This window comes from Tachysurus fulvidraco, chromosome 11 (genome assembly GCF_022655615.1).
Source record: "Tachysurus fulvidraco isolate hzauxx_2018 chromosome 11, HZAU_PFXX_2.0, whole genome shotgun sequence".
Taxonomy (NCBI): domain Eukaryota; kingdom Metazoa; phylum Chordata; class Actinopteri; order Siluriformes; family Bagridae; genus Tachysurus; species Tachysurus fulvidraco.
In genome coordinates, this window is record NC_062528.1 from 12,362,357 (window position 1) to 12,389,169 (window position 26,813).

The following is a 26,813-nucleotide window of genomic DNA, read 5'->3' on the forward strand; positions in this document are numbered from 1 at the left end:
TGGTGTTATCTTTTAATGATGTTTACTGAAAGAGACAGAGCATTGCAAAGAGAGGTGAGTATGGTTTTATCTGACACTAATGGCCATGTTATACCGTAGAGAGAATCATTTCACAACAGGTTTGTAAAACACTGACAGAGGGGGTGGAGCCCTGTTGGTTCTTGTCGCAGTGTGCTTTTTAAATGGTGACCCTAAACCGCACACTCCATAAAGCTTTAGTTTATTAAGAGTGACAAGAAGAAAAGGAAAAGCACACGAGTTTGCATGTTTGTCACTGAGCAAAAATACAGAAAAAGGTTGTCCTGTTTAGTGAGACTGAAATTGAACCTTTTGCTCTTGACACAAAGCACATTTGGCAGCAACCCCAACACTGCTCATCACTCAGACAACACATCCCCACACTGAAACATGGTTGTGTAGATGCTTTTTATCGGCAAGATGTCTGGAGCCACTTACAGTCATAAGAGAAACTGTACCAATTTGTGAGAGACCTGAGATTAGGGCAGAGTTTCCTTTCAATAGGATAACAACACTTTGTGTCATAATAAATATTTTTACATGTTCAAATTTCAGAATTAATGTGCACAGTAAGTGTTGTGTCCACATTCTTATGTTCAAGTCAAAACTGTTTAAAGTGGGTTTTAGACTCCAGGGTTGGTCTTGATTCCACTCCTAAATTGTGTTTTTCCTTCAACAGTATAGCAAAACATGATCATGGTTAAGTGTGAAGTGGTTGCAACACATCAAGAAGAAAAATCTAAGGCTATCATGGGCACGGAATTGTGGAATGGTGACGCCTAAAAAAATTCACATGGTCTTTTTCCAGCCTTCACCTGTCCGGTTTTGATGAGTCTGAGCCCACAATAGACTCTGATTGATTGACGGAAGCCTCCAGGTGAATCTGTCTCACATGACCTTCACTTAAAACATAATATACACAATACATTTGAAATAAATGTTGCACATTAAACATAAGGCTGAAACATGCTGGCCTTCTTCTTGTTTGTCTTTTAAGTAGTCTAATGCAGATATAGCTCTGTTATTATTTCTGCCTGATAGTGAGGGGATATATTGGATATAATGATTACACTGGTGGGTGAATACAAAATCTTCCTTTCCAGGTCAAGTACATGTTGTCTGTAGCAAGTATAGATGTGGAACCTTCCCCAGTGCATGTAATGCTGCTTAGCATATTTCCAAATTTTCATATTAGAGACCATTCACAACATTGCATGCAAAAAAAAAAGTGCACTCAAAATGTCACTTTTGTAGTGCATTTTAAAGTATGTTCTTCTGGCATACAATTTAGTAAACAGTTGGACTAACCATTGTGGTTGAGGCATTCATGTCAACACTGCTGGCATCTGCTTTAATATACCTTGCATTAGCACTGACAATAATAATGGAAGTCAAAAATAGGTCGGTTGCAGGTCTAGTTGCAGACTCAGGTGCAATTTGATCCATGATATACAAAAACGCCCAAAAGAATAAATATTCTAGTCGTAATCCAACAAGTTTAAAACCTTTTCCCTTGTCTATTGGCTACACTTTGAGAAACTAGATGGGTTGCAAGAACTCACGTGCGCCATCAAGTGAGGGTCATAATGCCCTCGCGTGAGGGAGGGACCACGTCTTTTTACTAGTTCTGCTTTGATGATCTTGTGCGCCACAGACTTTCTCAGTCGCTCGCGCTCACTTTATCTCGCCGTTTTTCTTTGGGAAGTACAGAGTCACTTCGCAGAATGACAGGAAAGTCAAGACTGCCCCACGTGTCAGCACGAACTATCTGTCGCCACACGAAAGAGAGTGAGTACACCGTTTTATTCATGAACCTCTTTTCTCATCAAGGAATGTAAGACAGCCTGCAATAAGATTCTTCTCCAGAAACACCTTCAGTCTCATGCAATGACAAATGCTTATACTAAAGTTTTATTTTCTAAGTTGTTTCCCACGTTTATTTGTTTAGTTGGACTGGTTAGGGTGTTAAACTGTTACCTTATGTTAAAGGATGTAACTAGATTTAACTATAATGCATTACATAATAATAATTACATGCATTTCTCACTCAGATAGGGGCTGATGTAGAAATAGGACAAAAACCCAGTCAAAGTCTTAAATACAGGCACCTCTTAAATTTGTTCTGCAGTAGGTTTGCATCATAATTAAACCAGATTTCATCTTTTAGGTAGGGAATAATCGAGAATAAAGCCTCCGTATCAGATTGTCCTGACATGTTCTGTATAATTGTCTTTTATTTTCATGACATCTTATAAAATTGTCTCTGCACTGCAGTGTGACGGCTTGAACTTTTTTGAAGAGAACAGCAATTTGAGCCTAGACTGATTTACTACACATACCTGTCATGGGCTCTTTGCTTGGCTTTGTGAGAAAGACTTCAGACATTTAATCAATCCCTTGGAGCTGTAATTGCCCACTTGAGGATGGGAGATAAGAGTGAACATTAAAAGAGTGACGAGGAAAAGAGAGTAATGGCCTAGAGGACCAATGACATGTTTCCACCACTACCACCCGCCTGCTTAATGATGGTGTTATTGGAAGCTAATGTCTGTTTTGTACACCAGGCTGTGTGAGGGAAACTCTTTACCACAGCAGTATTGAGGCACCGTAAGGGATTTTTATCAAACGTAACACTAAGCTCACAGTAGTTGATAATTTGTATTTTGATACATGAAAACAGAACCTGTTTTGCTGCTTTGAGTATTCTAAAATAAAATAACAAACATGACTCTTTGTTTTTTTACTGAATTGTTATTGCCCAAATTAGGCCACTGATCTGAAAGCTTAGAATAAACCCTAGTGAATCTTTTGGCATCTGTATTTATTACAGCTTGTACCTCAAAGCTCTCATTTTACTAATGTCTCACAAAACATTAATATAGATGACATGGAACAACATTTGATATCTAGTTCATGCCACATTAAGATGTAACCACTTCAGCAAAGCAATTGTTGAATAGACATTCCAAATAATAGTATGAAGTATAAATATCCCCAACTTCCCTTGACTTTGACTAGCTTAATAGAATCACTCATGGTTAATGATGTTAGAAAATAATGCAGTCTATTGTATTTCTCTCAATTTGCCACCGTAACTCAACACCATCCTTGCAGGAGCGTAATCTGTAGTCTCTCCCGGGCCTCAGAAAAAGCTTAACCTTTTAGTGTCGTCATGATGAGCTTTGGTAAAAATGCAGAAAGAACAGGTGCGTTTTATCACAGGTCATCGCCAGCCGATCAGAATGTGTAAAAAACACTTTAGCAAACTTTCAACAATTATAAATTGTTGTTTGATTGGTCATCACAAAGTATACAGTAGATTCAAATTTACTCATACATATACATGTAGCACAGGAAATGCTGAAGTTGAGAACAGGATTTCCTTAACATCAAGCAATCAAAGCTAGCATCGGTCTCTGCCCAGGTTACAAAACAAATACTGTCTAAGTTTATTATATTATATTATATTATATTATATTATATTATATTATATTATATTATATTATATTAAGAAATATATAAGAAAAATAATTGTCCATGTCTTGTCATATTCATAGCTTTTATAAACTCTATTAGTATAAAAATAAGAAATTTATCTCACGTTTAAATCTGTCTACACTGCATCTGACAAGTTAGATGGAAAGATACTTAAACCTTTTAATTGATGTCAAGTGTGTCTATACTGTACTTGAACACTTCATAAAATTGTAGGACTCATAAATCAAACCGAAATTGCACATAACTGTATTATCATTAAGCCTGGAGACAATTGCTGGACTATGAATGTGCTATCTGACCTCACATTGATTGAAATATAATACAAATTTTAATCCCCTCAAGCCCAGCTCCAACATTTTCGTAATTGGTAACATTAAAGCTTTCTTTCAAGATTACATCTTTAACCAAGAGGTAGGTTATTTTCATGTAACTCAGGATCTATATTGGCCTGTAGAGTATAGTGACTGTACAATCTCAGCTAATACAAACCAGCATTGCTGTCTGTTCTCCAAATGTTTTTAAACAACTTCATACACTACCACAAAGTCCACAGTTTAATGCATTGTTTTTAATCATGTATTACTTATCTTTTTTATCCTTGGCTGTTTGTACAATAATAAAAAAAGACTATTGCACCATTAAGTATATAAATATGGGATTGTTTATTCCTTTGTTGAAACCATATGGTTGTAATGTGCTCTTCTGAGAACTCCTCCTACATTTGATGGAGAAATAAGAACTTCCTGAATTCAAAACAGCAGAAAAGTGGGCATTTTTTGGATAGCTAAGCATTGACCTAATGCTCACTTTTATTACAACTTATTAACAAAACTATACAAGAAAGCTAATTAGTGAATATCAGAATAAGCAAAGACACTGAAATTAGAAATTGGAAATTGACTTGCTTACAGTACATGGTGTTACAACACACACACACAAACACACCCACACCCCCCACACACACACGCGCGCACACACACACACACACACACACACACACACAAACACACCCACATACCCCCCCCACACACGTGCACGCACACACACACACACACACACACACACACACACACACACACACACACACACCCACACACACACACACACACACACACACACACACACACACACACACACACACACACACACACACACACACACACACACACAGGACTGGTATTATTGTTCTATTATTGAATATTATATAGTAATCATGACAAAAGCCTTTCATGGGTTTCATAATGATAGTACCTGCCTCAGTGGTATTGATCAGTGAAATTGTGATCTTCTGTATCACATTGTAAATGACATTACTGGACTATTTTTATTTCTTCTGTACAAATGATGTCAACCCTTGCTTAGAATTATTTTCACAGTGTATATTACTTTGTTTGTGACAGGAGACAGAGTGGCATATTTCTGCGGTTCTTCAAATATGTATATGCTACACTTAGCATGGCCAAATAATATGTTACTGCGTGAACTTTACAGCATGAAAATGTTACTGCAAAACCAAACATCTGACACTCGTTTGTCTGAGTCAGATTTTCTAAGTGGAAGTAAGCACTTCTCTTGCCCTTCATTTTCCACTCAGATTCTTCACTCGCTTACTGCACAGGTCTTGAGTATCCATTATGAATATACCTCAGCATGTAGCTAAATGGCTTGGAATTAATACTTATGTTCAGAGAACAAGGGCTCATCTGCATTAAGCCTTGCCAATAAAGCCAGGGATTTGCATGGAAAATGCAGCACTTTTATTGAAATCATTAATTTTCCCAGCAGGACACCAGCCTTGAGCATTGTAGACACTCTGCCGCCTCACCACCGAAGCATGAAACAAGCAGCCAAATAAGTCAGTATTAAATATCTGACTTGTGTTAATGCCAAAAGACTGCGACAGGTCCTGGTCCTCTCTCTGAGCCCCATCTGACCGGAGACGACCATGCAAATCCATTTTTGTGGCTAAACCTAAATAAGACTATATAGAATCATTTGTTACATACACAATGAATTTGTCTTGCTGGGTTCAAATGTAACATGCGAAGCAGACAAGAGTTTAAATTTACAATGTATTGTATACAATCAGTGTCTAGAATTTACACTAAAAACCATTGTGTTCTGAGTGACAGTTTGTGTTTGTGGATTTGAAAAAAAGGAGAACGATGGCTAGATTGGTTTAAGATGCTCAGGAGGATATTGTAATTCATATAATCACTGTTACAACCAGGGTGAGCAGAAAAGCATCTCACTATTCATAAAACTTCAAACCTTGAGGTGGATAGGATATAATAGTTGTGTTCAGCCACATGATTTGGAGGCTATCATGGCCATAGACTCACAGAACTGGACAGTCCTTTCCAGTCTTTTTCCAGTTTGCGTAAGTCAGTGCCCATGAAACCCACAGACTTTTGTTCTTGGATAACAGAAATGGAACCTGATGTGCTCTTTTGTTGTAGTAGCCAATCCACCACAAGGTTTGTTGTGTTGTGCATTCTGAGATCCATGTCTGCTCACCACAGTTGTATAGAGTGCTTATTTGAGTTACCATAGACTTCTTGATAGTTCAAACCAGCCTGGTCATGCTCCTACTGTATGATCACTCTCATTAACACAGTGTTTCAGCTTGCAGACACTGTTCACGTGATGTTTTTGTTTTTCACTCCATTCTGTGTTAGTTAAAGTAATATAGTCTTAACTAAGCCAGTCCTGGTATACAGTACCTATTTGTACATTTTTGGGTATATACTGTATGTCTGATATCCTGTCAATGCTGAAATTTAGATGTCACATTAATGTCTGTGAAGGTGTCTTGTAAACATTTTTGTGTTCACCTGTTTGCAGTCAATTAACATTTGGACACAATGTGCTGAAATAATGTACTGTTTATTTTGTGTATCATGAATTGTATGGTTTTTAAATCTCCAGGCCTGTGTACAGTGCAAAAGATAAAAGTGGCATCAAATGTTACTAGGATAAAAGTTGCTTATTGAGCAACTTCATAAAACATTTCAGATGCAGCTCGGGTTAAGAGTTTGCACAGGATTGAATGTAAAATTGCTTGCATAATGTTTGCAAAATAAAAATATTTCAGTGTTAGTTTTAGTCTCTGTTATTTGGTCCTTTTTGTCAGCCTGTTTTGGCAACACTGAATCCTCGTTTTTCAGTAGCTATATTATTTTCATCTACAGTAATTTGTAATGTGAGAAGTGAAATCTTTTTCTCTGAAAGATAATAAAATCACATAATTTGCTCTAAGAATAGAATAAAGTGTTTTGTTTAGGTGAAATAGAAACCTAATTGTTATGTAGTGTATGTTCATAAAGAGAAGACCTTCACTATAATACTACTGCTCTGTTCCTCATGGCCCAGTTTCAGCATATTTGTGCCACAAGGTCTATAAATAATGCAAGGTGATACAAGGTGAAATCATTGTTAGGGTCCTGTTCGGCTACCTGCACATTCATCGTGTTGAGTTGGTTGCAGCCCAATTGAATTAGTTCCCTTCTAGTTGCTTCATATTAACATTTAAAAGCTTCTGCTGTTTGAGCAGACCAACATCCACATTAGCCTCTTGGCAATAAGGACAGTTCGGACAAGTGAAAACCACTCAACCATCCTTAGAAAAGTCAACACTTTATATTAAAAGCAGTTGCGTATGTCCCTTGGAGAATTATGTTAGTATTTGTCAAAGTTGTTGTTTCAGCCATTATCTGTTCTGTTATGTGCTGAGCAAGTGTGCAAAAATGATGGCTTAAGAGCACTTCAGTTCAGGTTGGAATTGCATTTGTGTTCTGTGACCTTTTTTAATATACAGTTTTAACTGTACATCACAGAATAAAAAGAGGCCACATGTTTAAAACCAGTAATAGATAATGAGTTACAATAGTATTAGTGATAACTAGTATTACTTTCATTAGTTGTGTTGTGTAAATAAAAAATAAATAAACTCTTTCCTTTTCTGACTTGCTTGAGAGGATAACATTAACATTGCTGATCATGTAGGATATGTATGAGAGGAAATTACTGAGTGGATATTAAACAGAAATCATCTATGCTGGGGGTGAGGTGATACGACCTGACATGCAGCCAGTTTATTACTGTCATTCATTAAATCGTTCATTTTATATTGTGGAATGCCTGCAAGGAAACTTAGTTCCTGTTATCATTTACATTATAGTAGCTATAAACAAGTTGTTTCTTTTCCGACCTCTTTTTTCCACCCTCTTGATGTTAATGATGGAAAAAAAAAAACACAGCTTGCCAGGCAAGTGAAAAACTGGAAAACTCATCCCCTCCTTCCTGAAGACTCAGACTTTTATGTCAGGAAGCCGACTGACTCTACAAAAGCTCTGACAGCCAAACTCCCTTTGAAAATATTTCTAAATGTCTCTGCTACATCAGTATATACTTTTTAAACAAAACAGGATTTTTAATCCAGATATTGATTTTGTGCTGCATCCATTCAAGTCCCTGTGTGTAAGTTATTATTACAGGAATAATAATATATTAGATATAGCCCATTCATATAAACTCACTGAATTATTGATAGATCTCTGCAGATGTGAAAATCAACATTTTCTCTTTGTCTAATTCAACAGCATTGTGGTATAATAAAATAAATTCCTGAGGATTTAGACACCTCACTTCTGTGTCAGTTATGCTATGAAAACCGTTTTTATTGCAGTCACGTCTTCTCCATTCTGTAATGATTCAAAATGAAATGTACTGGTAAAAGCGGAGCAGAAATAGTTAGTCAAGATGTCACATGCGATAAGTGGTTTCTTGCCAAAAGATTTTAGGTATTAGAAGGAAATATGAAAATTGGATGTACCTGATAAGATTGTTGAGGAATTATTTCTTTATGGTCTGTGTCATGGAAATTGGTCATGAAATGAGGTGAGATTCATAGCATCTTTAAGGCAATGTGTGATTTGAATGTTCTATATTTTTCCTCTGGTGCTGATAGACTGACAGCCAAGTGAGATGCATACCTTTGATTATTATTACCCTGTCAAGACCTTCACTCAACACAGCACAATAACAGGTATATTCAGAGGGACGGTCTTAAAATAGTCAAACAGACATTCAGGAAGTCTTGGTCATAACAGTGACTGAAAATGTAAATTTTCACCTAATTGGCAGAAGAATAGAGCTTATAAAACAAGCTTCAACTGAAAGTAACTGCAATACCAAGCATTACCAAGAAAGTTCTAATTTATGTGTACAGTATAGCCCCTTTAACAATGAACATTGTCTCAAAGCAGCTTTACAGACCAAAAAAAACAGTACAGAAAGTTTAATATTATACAACGGTTCAAGATTTAATATTAGACATTTTAAATGTGTTTAAATGTTTATTTATCCCCAGTGAGCAAGCCTGAGGTGACTGAGGCAACTGTGGCAAGGAAAAACTCCCTTATAGAAGAAACCTTAGAAAAGGGAAACTGTCCTCATTTGGGTGACACTGGAGGGTGTGATTATAAATATACAGTCTACCAATTGTGTTTTGATTAAGATATTCTGCATCTGGAGATGTGATGGGTTATTGTTCCACCGTTATCAAAATAGCTACTTAAAACGATCAATAAGCTTATGTTTATTAATTATTCAATGAGCTTACTATTTATTCACTTATTAGGCTGATAGATTTGTTTTATATAATGTCCACAATCTTCTATTGTCCCCTCTTTCATTAATATGGTTTGGTATGGTTTTGACCATAGATGTGACTAGGTATGAAACTGTGAATGCATTATGTTCTGCATTGTACTGGCATCCCATCTAGGGTACATTACATTCTTATGACCATTCTTCTCAGGATACTGTGACCCAGGATACCGTTAGGATAAATTTGTTAAATTATGAACGGTTTTATTGTTATTTTATATGAGATGAACAGTATAAAATCTGCATTTTTTACACATTTAGGCAAATATGCCATAAATCATGTGCTTACTTCAATAAACATACAAATAATTTGTATTTAGTAGCAATTTTTTGATGTCGGTATGTCACATCATTATGGTTAGTTACTTTGAGGTAGAGGAAATGGAAGTTTAGGAAGCCCATAAATATATTTCAAATCCTTCATTCATTCATTCATTCATCTTCACTAACCATTTCTGTTCAGGTTTATGGTAGTAATTATGTTGGAATTATTTTCAATTTTACACTCGAGAGCTCTTAACGTGCTTATATTGATTATGTTGATTATTTAGTTGCAGTGACCTTAAGGTACTAAATCTAATATTTTCCATAATTAATTACTGTCATCATGACCATAACAAATGGATTGTAAACAATATTAAAACATGCATTAAAACAATGCTCTTTAACCATTGCCTATTGAATGTTAACAAGAGATATTACACTTTACAATTATGTATTATTAGTACTAAAGTATTGTAGACCATAATAAGCTGTTAAGCTATGAATACTTCCTATCACTACAGTTTTACTCACTTAAATAACAGAAAATGATGTTCTTAATAAAAAAATGTTTTTGTCTATTGTAAGGCACTGCTCATTTTTAGTTCAGGAATCATGATCAATATGATGTGTACATTTTACAGAACAATAAGATTTATTGACTCAGTGAAGCTTGTAAAGCCTTCAACATAAATATGGTCACTGTTGAAAAACACTATCCTGTTGATAAAAAAAGAGTGAAGGTTCAGCTTTATCTGATGTTATTATTGCAAGGTCTTTTCTGTAGGAAATAAGGAACAGTGAAAATATCACTCTACAATATCACAGTACAGCATAGTGACATGGGGAGGAATATGTTTAGTACTGTAGCTAGAATGCAAAAACTGAACGATACATGATTTTGTTGTGTGAATTCTTGTCTGATAGTAACTTGCTTTCTAGGTAATAGTATTATTTGAAATCTGCTGTCAGGCACTTTGAAACACAAGCACAGAAGCAAACTGAAACTTGTTTAATATGGCATGTTCATGCAAATTATGTTTAAAACATTTTCCTTAAATGCAAATGCCCTGATCATATATGACCGTTGTGAATCAAGCATTTTTGCCTTTAGAGCGTAAGAGCTGAACGTATATTATTATGGTACATGAATACCAAACAGAAGATTATACATAAATTGTTAAGAAACAGGAAAAGTCTAAAGCTATTCTGAAAAATCGATGGAGATACAGATGATCTATTGGCTTTTTAATACCGTTTCGTCACATGTTCAAATCATTGTTTGCTAAAAATTCTTAACTGTGTCACTTGAATTAACCCTTTCTAAATGCACTGGAATTGTAAATGAAATAAAATTATATATCATCTACTTAAATCTAAAATGTCATAAAGAATGTTAAAACACAGTTTTTGATATTTTTCTGCATTTACTGCAACTCACTATTGTGTACAGCACAATAAGTATTTAGCAGTAGACTATTGAGAGGGTATATTTATATTATGGCTCTGTTCAAACATCTTAACATGAACCTTTGCTCTTCCTTTAGAGGAGTAGTGAGGTACTGTGTACAGAATATTGTAGTTTGTCCTTTTGACCTTCATCTGTACACTATACTTGAAAATAAACCGCGGATGACTTTCTTGTTGAGTGCTTGCCAGGCTGGGCGATAGTATTCCAGCGATAATGCATGAGGTTTGATCACTCCTAATGAAGAAATGAATAATCGAGGGCTTTATTTAGACTGATCTTGTTAATCTCTTGCCCTATCTCACTGTCCCTCTCGCTCTCTCTCTCTCTCCCTCTCCTTCACTCCCTTCTGAGACGGAAGAGGAGAAGACCATCTTTCAGCCCTTGTTGCTTCAAAAGCTGCTAGCTCCCCTGTGTTCCTGCCGGCTGCATGTTTACTGTAGACAGACTGATGTACGAACATGGGGTCCTTCCCACCAGGCTGAGGAACAGAGTCTCAGAGGGCAGTGAGCATGCTGTGTTGTCAGGAAGTGGTGTGTTTACGTTCATTATTTAGCATGACAGAATGGGATGATCTACATTTCACAAACACAAAGTTTGCTAATGGCTCAACATAATCCATCTGGCAGAATCTGAGCAAAGTGTGTAATGTCTCAGTAGAAGTAGCAATGGGATTGATGTGAGTAAATAATCACTTTTATTAGAGACTTTTAAACGCCTTCTGTACGCTACTGTAATTATTTCTGATATTCTAGTGACTACACCTTACAATCTGATCAGGATAAAGTAATCATCCTTATAGACAGGGGGATTAGTGGTAGAAGTTGTGCTATCTCTATGTTGTTGTTTTTTATGCGATCCATTTAATGGTAAAGCATGCATAATATTTTATTTAGTACATTATAAGAATTAATTAGCAAGGCTTGATAATTAATGCAACATGAACTTAGCTTGAGTTAGGAACTGTTCTTAAAAAAAGTTGTGTGAGAGATGACTTGTTATCAGCATTAAAGCTCAGAATGTTTAAATAAGCAGAGCACTTTCTGGTTATTATTGGTCAACCAAAGTTTTTACATTAGAAGACTCTTAAATGATTCATGAACATATTTCAGAGCAAGTCTACACTTTCCAACCAGACCTCTATAGTTGTTAGATCAAAAGTTTTGTGAAAAAAAAGAAAAAAAAAATCTCTCTGTAATTTATTAGTTCCATACAGCTTTTGATTACTTTTCACTGACAGAACAAATTAGATCCAAGTTGACCTTATTTAATATGATACTAAAAACAAAAACGTGAATATAGTGTTCAGACATATTTTCTACTGAAAAACAGTGCATGCAAGTGCGTACAATTGAAATCAGATTGAACTTTCAGCGATGATATGCTTTACACCTGAGGAGCATCGGAGGGTCAGACTACACCAAGCCAAGCTGTGTCTTCCATATTTCAGACACTTAACAGGTTAACATTAACAGGTTGAAATGATGCTCTAAATTTTACAATTTTTCTTGACCAGATCTTTTCAAATCAGACTTGGGCCATTTTTGTAGTCGGCCGTACATTGGATACATAGCCAGTCTGTGATTTGTAGTACATGAAATACTGTAGAAGAGTCAGATTGGAATTCAATTGGCAGTTTCCCAGCACATATGCATGTATTGTATGTCTAAAGCAGTCTAATAGGTCAAAATGATTTTTTCTTCCAGGTGTATTTCAGACATGTATTCAGCCTAATTTATAACAAAAAAGTAGACATGCAAAAAATATGACATTGAGAAATAGAATAGTGTAAGTATGTTGGCTGAGATTCAGTGGAAGTGCATTGTGTTGGCTGTGAGAGTGAGCAGAGCCTTTGTTTTAAGGAGTAAGCTAATCTTTTGGCTTCTTAAGAAACTGTGTTCTGGAAATTTGTCAGATTTTTAGGGCAGTTCCTTATGTGTATCTACACATATTGAGCACTTTATTAGGAACAGTATACTGGATAAGGGCTGCCTACGCTCTCTAATAGCCTCAATTCTTCAAGGCATGGATTCCACAAGATACTGGAAACATTACTTTACCATTACTGGTCGATGTTGACATGATTGTACTGTATCACAAAATTCCTGCAGATATTCTAGGTGCATTTTTATGCTGCAAATCACCACCTTTCAACCACATCCTAAAGGAGTTTGATTGGATCAGTATTTCTGCTCACCACAATGTTTTTCTGCTCACAAATATACAGTGTGGTTATCTGAGTCACTGTAACCTTTCTGTCAGCTTAAAACAGTCTGTCCATTTTCTGTTGAACTCTCTATCATTAACAAGACCTTTGCGTCTCCAGAACTTCTGCTCTGGATGTTTTTTCTTTATTGCATCATTCCTGAGAAGCTCTAGAGACTGTTGTGTATAAAAATCCCAGGAAATCAGCAGTCAAACCAGCCTGTCCGGCACCAACAATCATGCCACGGTCATCACTGAGATGATATTTTTCCCCATTTGAATGGTTGATGTGGACATTACCTGAAGCAGCTGGTTTGTTTGTGTATGATTAGCTGATTAGATTGAGTATGTGTAATGGTTTTCCTAATAAAGTGATCACAACTCATAAACATCACTCATTTACCCCATACAGACTGTGCCTTAGAGATGAATAAACATTATTTGCATGTCTTGGGTTGTTTTACAGTCTTTTAAGCCTGTGTATGTCATCTGTACAGTGCTGACAGATCTGTGTTTTACCTATAGACAATTTAATGTATCCCTTTATTCTGGCCATGTCGTGAGGGCAAATAAGGATTTAGACAATTGTCTTTAAATTTCAAGGTTACAAGGATCTCAGTCATGGACTCAGTCCTCCATACATACTAAAGGTATTAGTCCAGAATTTGGCAAGGCTATGAAATGTATTTTTGAGTTAGTTTGGGTATATTTTTATTCTTTGTGTTTAATCCTTGTGCTTTTTTTGTGTTGAAAGAACTACAACATGATGACACGAGAACGTTATTTATATCTACATTTATTTACATATGCAAATGTAAAGGAAATATGCATTGGAATTATATTAAACAACAAAAACAAAACAAAAATGTCTGAGGAGGTATTTCCCCCTCACTGTATATATTGGGCTCATGTTTGCTTTCTGCACTGTGTCAGTCTGTCCCTGTTTGTCGTTCCAAGCATATTATACTGCTGTGATCATTTTTGATGTGACTGTCAGAGTCTCTGTACAGTACAGTTTGTTGAGTGTCCTTCCTTGGTGTTTTGCAGATTACCTAATTTTGAATGTCAGAAAATAGAATCAAGGGTCTTAGTATAGTTCGGGTGTACTTAATTAAGTCTGAATGAGATGTGTCACATTTATAACATATAATTTATTATATTACATTTATCTAAATTTTTAAAGGCAAACACGGATAATAAATGAATTAATGCAAGTAATGATCACTTCTGGCTCTGCACAAACTGTATGCATTTGATTATTTATGCAGATGATCGTTAAATGTTACACACTCTCAAGACTAAGTGAAGAAGCAAAGATACTTAAGCTATAGCAAAAATGCAAAAATATATCGATGATGTAATATTATTTGTGGGGAAAAAGAGGAACAGAAACCGAGGTTTATTAACGATGGTGTAGTACCGACATTTTGTTTTGGATTTATTGTAAAGAATAAAAGAAAAGTGATTTCCGTTACAAAGCTCACATCTTGTCACAACCAGAGGAGGAAGGAGACAGACCCGTATGCAGGATAGCTTCAAATGAAAGGAGTTTAATAAATAATGAAGACAAAGACATAAAAGATGATAACTGAAACAATACAAATGAAGACACTTAACAAAGACTAGACATGACGAAGGGTAAACGTAACTAATGATTCCGCGCTGCACTCTGCAACGCGGCTCACTTAAATATAAAAGACAATGATGACACAATAAGGATCAGGTGTGGAGACAGGGAGGGGCGGACGAAGGCGGGGCAGACACGTGACGAGGAAGACAAACAAAAGGCACGTGGCCATAAGTCCGGGCTGAGTCCTGACAGTACCCCCCCTTGCCTTAGCTGTGTTCCTCGCTCCTCCCATCTGCCTTCGCCGGAGCGAGGAACACGGCGAAGGCAGATGGGGGAGCAAGGTCCATGGCAAGGCCGGTGGGGGGAGCAAGGCACACGGCGAGGCTGGTGGGGGGAGCAAGCAGAGGGGCCGAACGACGTCCACAGCCGAGCAGAAGGGCCGAGCGACGTTCACAGCAGAGCAGAAGGGCCACACGACTTCCATAGCCGAGCAGAAGGGCCGAGCGACATCCACAGCCGAGCTGAAGGACCGAGTGACATCTACAGCCGAGCTGAAGGACCGAGTGACGTCTACAGCCGAGCTGAAGGGCCGGGCGACATCCACAGCCGAGCTGAAGCCGCGCATAACCCCCAACGCACCGCTGCCAGATCCACGTCCTGATGACCAGAATAGAAGGGTGGGAGGGTGGGAAAGATCCTTCGCCCTGGGCCTGCAGCACCCCCCCGCAGAAGAAGTGATGTGACGTCCTCCTCGGAACGGAACCAGAATTGGAGTGACGTCCTTCACCGAAAAAAATGCGGGGCAATGCCGCAGGGCACCAAAAAAATAAATAAAAAAGGGGGCAAAAATGGTATGGTGACAACCGAAAGTGGAGCGGCGTCCCTCACCGGAAAAGATGCGGAGCGATGTCACGAAAAAAGAAAAAAGGGTCAGAAGGACTGCCGGAACAGTCCAGGGGAAGATGAAAAAAAAGCTGGTCCGAGCTGGAAGCTATCCTGCTGGGTCTCAGTTCTTAGGCGGAATCATTCTGTCACAACCAGAGGAGGAAGGAGACAGACCCGTATGCAGGATAGCTTCAAATGAAAGGGGTTTAATAAATAATGAAGACAAAGACATAAAAGACGATAACTGAAACAATACAAATGACGACACTTAACAACCACTAGACATGACGAAGGGTAAACGTAACTCCTTTTCTGATCAAGTCATTCTCAAAAAACATGTATGCTCACTTTTTGCGTTTATAAATGCTTCTTGCAATATTTGTATCATCAAAACAGCTTTGTTTTCCTCAGTAGTGATTTTCATTCTCCACATTTTTCCATGCCATATTGCTTTGCCAGTATCTTCTTGTGTCTGTTGTACTGCAACTCTGCCAGATGTCATACACTGCCCTCTTCAAATCAGGTCTGGAGTACAAGTCAGTCTTGGTATAACTATTTAACTTTTGATTTTTTTCTGAAGTTTTGCTGAGGGATGTACTGATGTTTTTGTTAGTAGATGATGTACTGCACTGTATTCGAATGTACTGTACTTATTTGATGGATGTGAAATGTGATACATTCTGTTGAACCTGTATTTGTTACTGATTTGAAAGTCATCCTGATTTGAACCAGAGGTGAGCTTTTTATCTGTGATTTATTTGAGCAGCCTCTGATTTGAGCAGATTATATATACTGTAATAATAATACAGAAGACTGGAAATTCACATAAACTGCATTTAGCATTAAACTGTATAACCTGAGGCTACTTTAGTGTTTGCTGTTCTTGTGTACGTGTGTGTCTGTGTGTGTGTGTGTGTGTGTGTGTGTGTGTGTGTGTGTGTGTGTGTGTGTGTGTGTGTGTGTGTGTGTGTGTGTGTGTGTGTGTGAAAATCAATCTTGTTTAAGTGCATCTTTAAGATTAGTGAAAAAGATTTTTTCGAAAATTTTCCCTCGCCTGTAAGTCCTGTATTTGTCTCTGTATTGCATCATACACATATAATTAATACCATACTCTGAGCAGGGGAAATGTATACTGTTTAAAATGTTGGAAGCTGTACTGAATCCCAATTTTGTGACTGACTTAATTTGAATCAGATGTACTGTACCATATCAAGCTAAGATCGCAAAATATGGTTACTGTATTATCAGATTCTCAGTTTCCTGTAAAAAAAACAGTAATCAACATTATCCATTCCTTGTCACACGATATAATATACAATTTTGTTTAAAACAGATATTTTTTAGAAACATTTTGTGTAAGTAATCCTCAAGAGTTGTATTTGGCAGCGCAGACTGATTGTAAGCTTTTAATTGAATTTTGGGAAGTAGTCCAGTCTGTGTGCTGAATATTTGCAATTTTCTGCATAAATGATTAATGGAAAGTGTCTCAGGCTTTTGTTAGTGAGTGTGGATGCATGAAAGGATGAGCCTGGATCCTTTTGTTTAATGACGTTTGTTAATGTATACATTTCATTTTATCACCTTTGCTCCAACTTTGGTTATTTGAGCTTTTGTCTCCAGGAAGATAATATAAACAATTCCATGCAAACAGAGAACTCCACATAGATACAACACTGTACTTCAACAGCAACATTTCAAACAAAACTGCTTTTTATCTATGGCAATGTGCAAACATGTTAATGATGAAGTACTAATGGGTAGAAGAAAACGATGTATTTGAAAATTGTGTAGCTTTATATTAAGATTGCTCTTAAGAATTCTGTAACAAGCACCAGATAAATCTGAGGACCACACCTACACATGTTTTGTCAGCCTTTGACCAAGCTGTCATCTATATAAATGTTAAGTAACTTATATAAAAGGGTGGGGAAAAGTTTCACTTTACACACTGTGTTCATTCAGGGTGTATTCTTATCCCAAAAGGATTCTGAAGATAAATGATTGAAGTTTAGAATGATTATATCTATGTTAAGTTTGCATTGTTTATCATATATTCTTCTATAATGATATCAAGCTGATCCAATGACCAAAATCTGACAGAAGGTACGTTTCACCCTAATACTTTACTATTTGATTTTCAACTAAACCATACCTTTTCTTCTTGTTTTGTAGATAGTCATAGTTGATGGGGCCAAACAAAACATATCAGAAAGCAGAGTTCAGTGAAAGAAGAGAAGGAGACCCTGCTGTGAAGTTCAACTGTTATGGGCTGCTACAGGAGAACACCCATTTTTTATACACGATTTGAGCTCATTGCTCTTGTTCAATGATTGATTACATTTTATAGCAATGTTTAGTACTGGTAATCCAGAATTACTCTGAGTGAGTTCTGGTCTCCTTTCAAATATCTTTATAACAAAGTTTTTTGGCCAGCCATGAACTGTGCTAGAGACGTGAAAACTTAAGCTCACCATGCTTGGGCAGCATGGGACCAGAATTGTGTTTGTGTCACAATCACAAGCTGAAGATCTATGATGAAGATCATTAAGGGATATATCTCCGAACATCGTTAAGATTAGGATTGTAATTTTTTCTTTTTATACCAAAATATGGCTTAATGTGGGACTTTGGACAGCACAAACATTTCTTGATTATGATAGCAAGCCTCATAAAAAGTGAAGAGATGTGTAACGTCTCAGCATCCTGTAATGTGGATTCAAACATCGATCAGTTTTTTCAGCCAGTGCTGTACATTATTGTTATCATCCTTGGCTTCCCAACAAACTGTATGGCTCTGTGGGCTGCCTACTTGCAGGTGAAGCAAAAAAATGAACTGGGTATCTATTTGATCAACCTTTCTTTGGCTGACCTTCTTTACATAGCCACATTGCCACTTTGGATTGATTATTTCCTTCAACATGATAACTGGATCCATGGGCCAGGGGCTTGCATGCTGTTCGGTTTCATTTTCTATACCAACATATATGTCAGCATTGCTTTTCTCTGCTGCATTTCTATGGATCGTTATTTGGCAGTGGCTTATCCACTCAAGTTTGCTAAAGTGCGTCGAGTCAAGACAGCTATTTTGGTCAGTGCCATAGTCTGGATTATTGAAATTGTGGCCAACTCAGCACCACTATTTCACAATGAGCTTTTTGAGGCTCGCTTCAACCGCACCTTCTGTTTTGAGAAGTATCCGATGCAAGACTGGGTGGCAGGCATGAACCTCTACCGCATCTTCCTGGGCTTCTTGGGTCCCTGGTGCTGTATGTTAGCAGCGTACAAAGGAATCTTAAAGGCAGTACGTGGCAATGTTTCCACCGAGCAGCAAGAGAAAGCTAAGATCAAGAGGCTGGCCCTCAGCCTCATCCTCATAGTGCTTCTTTGCTTTGGACCTTATCATGTGCTCCTGCTGTGGCGCAGTGTGCTCTTTCTCAGCAACCCTTGTGACTGTCAGGTGGAAGAGTATTTATTTTCTGCCTACCACGTAGCCCTTGCTCTCACCAGCCTCAACTGTGTGGCAGACCCAATCCTCTACTGTTTTGTAAATGAAGGAGCTCGCAGTGACGTGAGCCGTGCCCTGGCCACCCTGATGACTGTCTTTCACCGAGGACAAACCACAGATAAGCTAATCGGGAGTTCCATTACTGTAGAAACACCTCTGGCTAGCAAGAAACCAGATCTCTATGAAGAGGTCAAAACTAATTCCTATAAACGTGATTTTGAAACGTGTCTTCAAATGACCAAACTTAATGTTAAAAAGTGAAGTCATGCAGTATGTTTGGTGGTGCACACATGTCAAGGGCCTCATGTTTCCTTACAGATTATGCCAACAATGTTGACATTTAAATAAACTGTTAGTGTAAATCCCAGCTCCTTGAATGTTATTCCAGACACATTGTTTATTACTGTTTGTATATTGTAATTTACAATGATACAGTTTTCCCTTATGAAAATGATTGAACACATTACTGATTCTAACTTTCTCTCCTAACTTATCTGTTATAAAGACATTCCTTTATTTAGAGCTCTTGCTACCAAGAAGCTCAAAGCAAGACCATCATGGCAGCACAAGCTGTAAGTGTATACAAGGTAAATTATTAATTATTCTATGTTTCTAAGTATTAATTAGATTTTTTAAAATAGTTTATACTGCAAATTCCTAAATGGTTGTGGCCTTGTAAAAACCCTTTTATACAAAACGTTATTTACTGTTTCAAACAAAATGAAATTCAGAATTAAGTACAGTCAGCATTTTACATACTCTTATTTTTGTCACTGGAGTCTCATACATATATGAATTTGGTTTGAGACGCAAATTTTCAGTGTGAATACTGTATAAACATTACGTATACACTGTGTTAGGTATACACTGCAGATCAGTCTTTTGAAAGCATGTCAATTACTTGGTATTCAATTACAAATGTAATGGAATTTGCATTTTTTCAATTAATAAATTTTAATTTAAACTACTAATTTAAAACTTGGTTCAGATAATCGGGTCTTTGAATCCCTGTCAGTCTGAGAATTGTGTTTATATGGTTAGAGTTGTAATAATCCTTACAATTTTATTTTCAAATACAAATAAAATCTGAATATTATTTTTTTTTTAATCATCAGCTTTTCAGAGAGGAGAATGAAATGTAGACAGGAATGTCTCAAGCACTCAGATGAGTTTTAGTCAAGATAAAATTTTACTTTATTGTGGATTAAGATATATTGAAAATAATATTTTCTTTTTTTAATGAACAGCAGCAAAGCACTGCAGAACTGATTGAAAAAAAATAATAATAAATTGTAAATTACTAAAAATTGTGATCAAGGTTTTGAACATCAATTTTTAGAATTTTTTTTTTTTAAAGAGAAAAAAAAAGAGAAAATTTTTGTTTGGGGTTTGCTGTAAATGATATAAAAATGTAAAAATTCCAAAGGCCATTGTATGTTTGACATTTGATGTCAAACATCAATAGCATGTAGATGTTAAAATACATGTGTCACTCAGATGTCTATTATCAGATATTCCCCATAGATAATCGTAATGAAAATGCATCCAAATAACAGACTTTGCACATGTTTACATTCCTTTTCAGATACCTTATTGGAACCTTTACTATAAGTCATGAATGTCTTTTTATTAGTTGGATGTTTGCAGCTGAACTAGGGGTGCCTGTTATTATAAAATGAAATAAATTATGTATGTTCAATCATTTCTTAGTTTGGTTTTGGCTCATCCTCATGTGAAAAGGGCAACCAAAAGAGATGGTACCATTAAAGCACTGATTTTGTAGTCTGTTTTTCATAAATAAATGGTTTTGGTTTTGTTAAAATGAATAGCAAAATCCACAGATTTGAATTAACACCTACAGAGTTGATATAATCCTGCAGGAAACAAATAAAAGCAGTAATACAACAATGGAGAGTTTCTTGTGTACAATAGATTAGATATAAACATTAAAGGGAACACTATGTCTTTATTTTCGGTCTTTGGTGCTCTTTATTTAAGGTCTTTAGGGTTGTGCACTGGCTGGAGCTCATCAATATAGCTCACATCATTATGTGGTATTGATCAGTGCTGTTCTTGAGGTGTCACCCTGAAATATTGTTTATCTGATCGTAGATGAGGACATCACTCTCCATGACATGTCTTCAGTTTTCACTATTAATAGCACATCAGCCAGATCAAGGCTCTAAATCCATGCCGTGTGACTCCTGTGACTCCACGTCTGCTTGCACATCTGTTTATTTGGAGATGGAGATTGTGGCCAGCTTTTCCCATTATAGTACATGGTAGTGTCAGATGTCAGTCACGAAGGACCACAGCACTGCAGGCTTTAGCATTGTGCCTCATTTAACACACCTGACTCAACACACCTAATGACCAAGGATTTCGTGGGTTGAATTTAGTGTGTTAGGCAAAATAAAACACTTATCTGTGTGGAGCTTTGGTCATTAGGGACATTCATGTATATGAATAAGTCACACAAGTGTCTGTATTGGTTTATCATTAACTTTCTGCTCTGACAATTTACAAACCTTAATTGTGATTTGTAAAGGTTTTATTTAATCAAAATTTGCATAGTTCATTCCATACCTCACGAACATGTATCTAATAATTCATCATATGTTTTATCACCGGGTCATAAGTCGTAACATTTGATGTGAACAAAAGTCTGCCCAAGATACAGTACAGCCGCAGTGGTTAATCATTAAAAAGGATTTATTGGAATGGCCAGAAAAGGGCCACAGCTACACAAGAATTACTTCTAATTTAACTAACAGAGAGAAAGATACTTATACAGCTACATTTACAATGGAATCTTAGCTGTAGAGTCACATTTCCAAGAGCTTTGTGTATCCATTCCACAAACATTTTGAAGCTACAGTCCTGAAGCTTCTTAACTGAAGATTTAAAGACGGATTCTGGGTTAGCAAATGTATCAAACAAAAAATATGTAATGGTGTAGTAACTATTCGTATGCTGTCTAATAGTTAGGATGATCACAAGTCTATTTTTGGTTTAAATAAATGACGCACAATGACGCCAGAGAAAGCTATATCAATCATCCTGACACATACAGTACTCAGTGTTTAGATTCTCATATAAGTCAGATATTACAGGGTATCCATGTGATTATCGTCACAGTGTAACAGTTAACAGAACGAATCATTTTTTCCCCACATCCTTATATCAACAGAACAATAATGAGCAACTGCTATGACTATAGACATTAGTGAATTTCTAACGACAAAATGCCTATGATTCACTGTGTTAGTCATGAAAGAAATAAAAACATTTTGATTCAGTTTTGCCCAGATATCAAGTTGAGTTGGACAGGAGTGTATCATATAAACATGGTTATTATACTGTATACACACAGCTGTGTATACATGTCCTACTCAGTGTCTTTTAATAATGCTTGTAATGCTGGAGAAAATAAATCACAGTGAAAGATTTTTTTCCCCTTGTTTTGCTCCACCAGTTGAGATCCAGAAGTATGTGCATGTTGAACAACAGCTGATGTCTCAATGCATGTTGAACAACAGCCGATGTGGTGTTTTAAGAAGTTGTACCGTTAATGTGGTAGACTTTCAGTCTTGATGTGATTGGCTGCTCTTAGCCAGTTCCTCTTAAACAGTTATTGTGGTAGCAACACACCACTTCAGTTAGAAAGTGGAAATGAATCATCTAGAATCCAGTATGCACAGTATACAAATGAATATTAAGGAAGTGAAGTGAGATGAATTAATATGCATGTGACAATGCAACTTTTCTGTTTACTTAATGTGGATTTAATGTGGAATATATATATATATATTTCAAAATAATTAATTACTAAAGTGCAGTGAGTCAGTAATGAAAAATTACAATTACAAATAATGAATAGCGTTATGTCCTGATAAATAAAATCATAGAATTGAAGGAGGGTGCATTTTCTTTTTTCTGCCTCAATTTTAAAAAAGCCTTTTTATTAAGTTGCCACTGACAATCCACAGTGCAGAAAATTGTACAAATATAGGCCAAGAGCCTCAGTGAGGTTTTTTAATTCTGCCCAGAAGGACACAGCATTAACTTGGCAGGTCTGAGAACAGTGTGTGACATTGCTGAGATCGTTCCTAAAACTAACTCATAAGGACAAAGGTAAGAGACAGGAGACTTAAGGTCTCAAAGTTTGATTTGAAAGCATTTTGTTCACTAAAAAGTTCTTATGTTGGAAGTTTGTTATTATACTAGTATTTTTTAACCTGCCTAATTAGGAACTTTGTTTGCTTATGCCATACTTGAAAATGAACACCTGTATTGTTAAACTGCTCTGTTCTCTGCTCTCTCACCACCACAACAAGAACTGCTGTGCATTTACACTGCTCTTAATTACATTTATGCATTAACATTAGTGATAATTTAATATTAGGGTTTGTATATGATTGCCATCGTAGCAACATGCATTATGTGAAATATGATATTTCTATAGTGAAGGTTTATTTGTAAATGAGGTGGAAGAAGATGCTGAAACCAGGCCGCAGGGCTCGTCTGGCTTCCTGCTGATGTGTACTGGAGGTCCAGTGTGAGACTTTAGGTCCTTAAAATGCGGTACTCCCAGCTGACCAGCCTTGCGTAGAACTAGCATGATGAGGGATGCGGTTGAATTTCCCATGTTCCTATTCCCTTTTGTGAATAAACTCATAGTGCCTTAACACTTGATGAAGCCTGATGCAGGATGTGTTTATACATGTGGAACAGAATGGGCCAAGCTAAGCTCCTCCTCTTTATAACAGCAGTATGTCACATGTCCATTTTAAAATTGTCTTTTTTCACCACATTGATTTGTTCATGAATGTACATAAAATTCAAGCTATTGAATAATGTAAACTAAATTTTACATATAGATTTTAAAACATAGAAACATAAACATTATTTTAAATCTATCTTTATATGTCTCTGATGAACTGGTGTCCCGTCCATTTGAATTCTCACAACATAGGATATTTTATTTATATTAGAATTTTAAGAAAACAATATCTACTACCAATATTTACTGTAAATGCACCACTGTAATATTTTAGCAAGTGAAAATATCTTTAAAATAGGAAAATATTATTATTTAATATTTCCCATTATGAGATTTCTATCAATCAAATATAAGATTATACAGCTGGTTTAGATGCTTGTAATAAAGGCTGATAATATTGCATAAAATTAGAAAAATGATCTACAGAACAAGAGTAATGTTTTCTTTGTGTAAATCTCTAAAAATAGGTTAACAATCTTAGATTTGGCTTACTGTAATATTATAATTAGAAATACTATATATATTTGACTATATTCAAAATATTTTCCCTTGCTGTCATTTTGTTTTGTTTGCAGTGCATGTGCTCTTTTTTCATTTTATCATTTTACTACTGCCTATTGGAACTTTTAAATTACTGACTGTTATACATCATTTGTAAAACCACATTTGTGCATTGAAAAAAGATCTAACAGTAAAGCTGGAGTCTCTAACAATACAGCTGGAGTCTCTAACAGTACAGCTGGAGCCTCTAACAGTACAGCTGGAGCCTCTAACAGTACAGCTGGAGTCTCTAACAGTACAGCTGGAGTCTCTAACTGTACAGCTGGAGTCTCTAACTGTACAGCTGGAGTCTCTAACTGTACAGCTGGAGTCTCTAACAATACAGCTGGAGTCTCTAACTGTACAGCTGGAGTCTCTAACAATACAGCTGGAGTCTCTAACAGTAAAGCTGGAGTCTCTAACTGTACAGCTGGAGTCTCTAACAATACAGCTGGAGTCTCTAACAGTACAGCTGGAGTCTCTAACTGTACAGCTGGAGTCTCTAACAATACAGCTGGAGTCTCTAACAGTAAAGCTGGAGTCTCTAACAGTACAGTTGGAGTCTCTAACTGTACAGCTGGAGTCTCTAACAATACAGCTGGAGTCTCTAACTGTACAGCTGGAGTCTCTAACTGTACAGCTGGAGTCTCTAACTGTACAGCTGGAGTCTCTAACTGTACAGCTGGAGTCTCTAACAATACAGCTGGAGTCTCTAACAGTAAAGCTGGAGTCTCTAACTGTACAGCTGGAGTCTCTAACAATACAGCTGGAGTCTCTAACAGTAAAGCTGGAGTCTCTAACAGTACAGTTGGAGTCTCTAACTGTACAGCTGGAGTCTCTAACAATACAGCTGGAGTCTCTAACAGTAAAGCTGGAGTCTCTAACAGTACAGTTGGAGTCTCTAACAGTACAGTTGGAGTCTCTAACTGTACAGCTGGAGTCTCTAACAGTACAGCTGGAGTCTCCAAATGTACAGCTGGAGTCTCTAAATGTACAGCTGAAGTCTTTGAAAAAAAAAAGGTTAAATGTTAAATGCTATATTCTGCTTACTGTGTCAGAATGTTTGCCCACTGTCACCTGTTATTATTTTCCCCAAACAATAAACAAACTACAAATCACAGGAAAAGTAACAAGGAAACTGAATTTGCTGAGGATGGTCTTGTGGGGTTCTGATAAGGGTTCACAGTCTAAATAACCTATAACAAAACTCTTCCTTTAACTCTTTTACCAAAAGAGTTAAAGGATGTAATAAGAAGTTATTCTATTCTAGTATTTCTATATTGCACTAACTGCATATATTATTAGCAAACTCTCTTGCTAATGTAAACACTTGATTCGAGAAATAGAAATGGTATTTCGATTCCTCTGTATGTCTGCACATATGGTGGTATTGACAACAAAGAACCTTGAACCTATTCATGTTGAAACATTTTAAGGGAACAAGTCTCTTATTGTGTAATTATAGTAAATTAATTAGCAATCATCCTATTGTGTCAGTAGATGGAGACCAACAATTCATACACTAGATGGGCTACAGTCAAAAACTGTTTACTGACAATGACCTTTAAATCTGCCTGCCACTTCTGGGTAGGTACTTAAATACAGTGCTCACTAATTATTTATAAGCAATAAATCACTTTACAGACAAATTAATAAGAATGAGCAGTAGTCAATTAGTCAAAGTAGTCAACACCAAGTCAAATAACATTTCAGGTCCACCATAACCCTAGGCAGAAAAAGTTAGTCAGTAAAAGAATGAGTTTGCCTCATTTGTTAAATATAATATAACATTCCTTCTAAGTAACATCAATATAAGCAATGTTTATAAGCAACATATAAACATATAAGTATCATTAATTGCTTACATGGCTTACAAAGTACAAAGCAATTTTTAATAAACTGGAATACCTTTTAAAATAAAAAGAAATGTAATAATTTCCCTAGTAATCGTAGGTCAATTTGACTTTAAACAACTAGAACTAAACATTATGTGCCCTTCACTTATGGCCTACTTCCTCCTTCTGCAGAAATACTTGACACTGCCTGGAGGAAGCATCTGTGGATATGAATATGTTCGTGACAAGAGGCATGGTGAGCTTTCCCACAGTGTCACACCAGCCACGAACTTGGGAAAATAAACAGTGTGGAGTAAGAAAATACCCTCTTCATTGTGCAGCAGAGTGATGTCTCTCCCTTTCTGCTATTTTACCAATCTTCTCAGTTGTGTCCAATCCTATAAATTGAGTTCTAACTCTTTGTATTCACAATAAATAAATCTAATGAGATTATGGACAGTACTTGAGACATTATTGCCTGGACATTTGCTTTCCTGCCCCCTGTAGTATAGAAGTAGGAATACAATGTGGATTATAAACATTTGCAGGAATATATATATATATATATATATATA

General features: G+C 36.5%; 1 protein-coding gene across 2 annotated transcripts; it reads left to right on the plus strand.

Annotated features, from left to right (window-relative positions):
• Positions 1–1,592: 1,592 nt before the first annotated feature.
• Positions 1,593–26,691, plus strand: gpr4 (G protein-coupled receptor 4). Of its 2 annotated transcripts, XR_007144424.1 has the most exons (3): positions 1,593–1,806; positions 17,748–19,667; positions 26,431–26,691. XR_007144424.1 is itself a non-coding variant. In XM_027144915.2 (2 exons), exon 2 carries the CDS (start codon positions 18,193–18,195, stop codon positions 19,339–19,341), a length of 1,149 nt encoding a protein of 382 aa, XP_027000716.1. In that variant the 5' UTR covers positions 1,593–1,806; positions 17,748–18,192; the 3' UTR covers positions 19,342–20,782. The 2 variants fall into 2 exon arrangements, 1 of the variants encoding a protein (XP_027000716.1); XM_027144915.2 differs by lacking the exon at positions 26,431–26,691 and having other exon boundaries at positions 17,748–20,782.
• Positions 26,692–26,813: the final 122 nt, after the last annotated feature.

What these genes read in the sequence shown, in the direction of transcription:
- gpr4 (XM_027144915.2), top strand. Translation starts at nt 18,193, where the DNA reads ATGTGGGACTTTGGACAGCACAAACATTTCTTGATTATGATAGCAAGC.